Source organism: Microchirus variegatus (genome assembly GCF_963457635.1).
Source record: "Microchirus variegatus genome assembly, chromosome: 21".
In the NCBI taxonomy this organism is placed as follows: Eukaryota; Metazoa; Chordata; class Actinopteri; order Pleuronectiformes; family Soleidae; genus Microchirus; species Microchirus variegatus.
In genome coordinates this window covers 20,375,382-20,378,888 of record NC_139822.1, presented here as the reverse complement: position 1 = coordinate 20,378,888, position 3,507 = coordinate 20,375,382, and the positions used below count along the sequence as shown (strand labels likewise).

The window sequence follows — 3,507 nt, the reverse complement described above, 5'->3', positions numbered from 1 at the left end:
TCCACGTCCACGTCCACGTCCACGTTGTCCACGTCCACGTCCACGTCCACGTCCACGTCCACGTCCACGTCCACGTCCACGTCCACGTCCACGTCCACGTCCACGTCCACGTTGTCCACGTCCACGTCCACGTCCACGTCCACGTCCACGTCCACGTCCACGTTGTCCACGTCCACGTCCACGTCCACGTCCACGTCCACGTCCACGTCCACCATGAGCTGTGAACAGGAGTTTGGTGACGGGGTCATGGGAGTCACACTCACACTGCGCCTCCTCATGCACGGGAAGGTGAGTGTACATCATATTAGGCTAAGTTAGCTGATTTAGCTAAGTCAGATTTGGTGATCCAGGGTCATGGATAACGCATTATTAGCTTTGGAAGCTAAGTTAGCGAAACAAACAAAGTGTTAGTGTTCTGTTGATTAGCTTTACAAGATAGGTTAGCTCAGTCAGTGCTGGTTGTTTAACAGCCATTAGCAATACATTATTAGCTTCAGAAGCTAAGTTAGCTCCGGTCGCTGACTCAAACTGACAGAATATGGAAAACAAACAGATTTAAGGCAGATTATTACGTTTTTAAAAAGTTCTTTGTGAGCGTCAAATGTGTTATTCTGATGCTAGCAATGCTAACAGCAACATCTTTGTGTTCTCTCCTCAGGAAGTAGGAAGCATCATCGGGAAGGTGAGTGACACTCGTTAAAAATAAGTGTGTGTATATTTATATATATGTATATATATACAAAATATATATATATATTATTAACTCTGTTTGTTTGTTTGTTTACACAGAAAGGAGAAACTGTGAAGAGGATAAGAGAAGAGGTGACACACACACACACACACACACACACACACACACACTCTCTCTCTCTCTCCTCTCTCACTTTCATTCTCTTACTGATAATAAATCTCACTCTTTCCTCTCCTCCATTTCCTGGCATTCTTTTTTCGTTCTCCTCAAAATCACTTCAATCTCCTCCTCCTTTCTCCTCCCCCTCTCCTCCTCTCCTCTCCTCCGCTGTCCTCCTTCTCCTCTCCTCTCCTCCTCTCTCCTCCTCTTCCTCCTCTCCTCCTCCCCCCTCCTCCTCTTCCTCCTCTCCTCCTCCCCCCTCCCCCCTCATCCAGCCTCTCTTGTAATCCCAGGTGATTCTCCTTTAGGAATAGTCTGGTTGAATAAAAACAGAAGAAGGTTCTCCTCTTCCTCCTCTGTCCTCTTCCTCCTCCCCCCTCCTCCTCCTCCTCTTCCTCCTCCTCTTCCTCCTCCTCTCCCTCTCCACTGATGTATTTTTACTCTCCTCCTCCTTCCATTAACCTCCTCTCTTCATAACTCACCTCCCATACTTCCTGACATTTTTCCTCATGCTCCCTTTTGCATTATCCCTCTCCTCCCTCCTCCCTCCTCCTCCTCCCCTCCTCCCCTCCTCCCTCCTCCCTCCTCCTCCTCCCTCCTCCCTCCTCCTCCTCTCCTCCTCCCTCCTCCCCCCACAGAGCAGTGCGAGGATCAACATCTCTGAAGGTTCTTGTCCAGAGAGAATCATCACCATCACTGGACCAACAGACTGTGTTTATAGAGCCTTCATCATGATTACATTAAAACTGGAGGAGGTACATACACACACACACACACACACACACACACACACACACACACACACACACACACACATGCACACGCGCGCGCGCACACACACAGAGACACACACGCTCACAATCACACATGCACGCATCACACACACAACTTTATAAAAATGTTAATCAAATACAATAAAATCCCTAGCCTAGCTTAGAAAGACAGATGCTAGTTAGCCTAGCTTAGAAAGACAGATGCTAGTTAGCCTAGCTTAGAAAGACAGATGCTAGTAAGCCTAGCTTAGAAAGACAGATGCTAGTAAGCCTAGCTTAGATAGACAGATGCTAGTTAGCCTAGCTTAGAAAGACAGATGCTAGTTAGCCTAGCTTATGTAGACAGATGCTTGTTAGCCTAGCGTAGAAAGACAGATGCTAGTTAGCCTAGCTTAGAAAGACAGATGCTAGTTAGCCTAGCTTAGAAAGTAAGATGCTAGTTAGCCTAGCTTAGAAAGACAGATGCTAGTTAGCCTAGCTTAGAAAGTAATATGCTAGTTAGCCTAGCTTAGAAAGACAGATTCTAGTTAGCCTAGCTTAGATAGACAGATGCTAGTTAGCCTAGCTTAGAAAGACAGATGCTAGTTAGCCTAGCTTATGTAGACAGATGCTTGTTAGCCTAGCGTAGAAAGACAGATGCTTGTTAGTCTAGCCTAGATTGACAGATGTTGGTTAGCCTAGCGTAGAAAGACAGATTCTACTTAGCCTAGCTTAGATAGACAGATGCTTGCTAACCTAGCTTAGATAGACAGACGTTAGTTAGCCTAGCTTAGATAGACAGATGTTAGTTAGCCTAGCTTAGATAGACAGACGCTAGTTAGCCTAGCTTAGATAGACAGATATTAGTAAGCCTAGCTTAGATTGACAGATGCTAGTTAGCCTAGCTTAGATAGACAGACACTAGTTAGCCTAGCTTAGATAGACATATGTTAGTTAGCCTAGCTTAGATAGACAGATGCTAGTTAGCCTAGCTTAGATAGACAGATGCTCAAATGTCTTCTTTTGTCTCTTCAGTGTTTAAAGATTTAATTTAGACTGAGCTCAGTGACACAAAGTGACCACACGAGGCAGCAGAGGACCAGCAGCTCTTTCTGTTTCTTAAATACATGTTCATGTCTCTCAGGACCTCACTGTGTTGGTCACTAACGGCTCAGTCAGCAATAAACCTCCGGTCACTCTGAGGCTGGTGATCCCAGCGAGTCAGTGTGGGTCACTGATCGGGAAAGGTGGATCAAAGATCAAAGAGATCAGAGAGGTGAGAGAGTGAGAGAGAGTGAGAGAGAGTGAGAGAGAGAGTGAGAGTGAGAGAGAGTGAGAGAGAGAGAGTGAGAGAGAGTGAGAGGGTGAGAGAGTGAGAGAGAGAGTGAGAGGGTGAGAGAGTGAGAGAGAGAGAGTGAGAGAGAGTGAGAGAGTGAGAGGGTGAGAGAGTGAGAGAGAGAGTGAGAGTGAGAGTGTAGTAAATGAAACGTGTGTGTGTGTCTCTGTGTGTGTGTGTAGTCCACAGGTGTACATATCCAGGTATCAGGTGATCTCCTCCCAAACTCCACAGAGAGAGAAGTGACCATGTGTGGACGTCAGGACGCCATCGTTCACTGTGTTAAACTCATCTGTTCAGTCATTTTAGAGGTGAGATACTGGAGCTGCTGCTCTCTGCTGCCTCCTGTGGTCACTCTGTGTCACTGAGGTCTGTTAACACAGTCACACAGAGTGACCACAGGAGGCACTCTGTGAACTCCTGTGTGGGAGAGTGAGTGACTTTGGTGTGGGAGAGTGAGTGACTTTGGTGTGTGAGAGTGAGTGACTTTGGTGTGTGAGAGTGAGTGACTTTGGTGTGGGAGAGTGAGTGACTTTGGTGTGGGAGAGTGAGTGGTTTATAAAGTGAGA

The 3,507-nt window shown here is 46.6% G+C and overlaps 1 protein-coding gene across 1 annotated transcript in view; it reads left to right on the top strand.

Moving 5' to 3' along the window:
• Positions 1-213: 213 nt before the first annotated feature.
• The window catches only part of pcbp4 (poly(rC) binding protein 4), a gene marked incomplete at both ends in the record, with an annotated part of 8,395 nt that continues 5,101 nt past the window's right edge, over positions 214-3,507 (top strand). Inside the window, 6 exons of the mRNA XM_083907630.1 lie at positions 214-288; positions 659-682; positions 790-822; positions 1,489-1,605; positions 2,747-2,878; positions 3,121-3,249. Of these exons, the coding sequence (XP_083763756.1) occupies positions 214-288; positions 659-682; positions 790-822; positions 1,489-1,605; positions 2,747-2,878; positions 3,121-3,249 (510 nt within the window). The remainder of the gene's footprint in view (positions 289-658; positions 683-789; positions 823-1,488; positions 1,606-2,746; positions 2,879-3,120; positions 3,250-3,507) is intronic.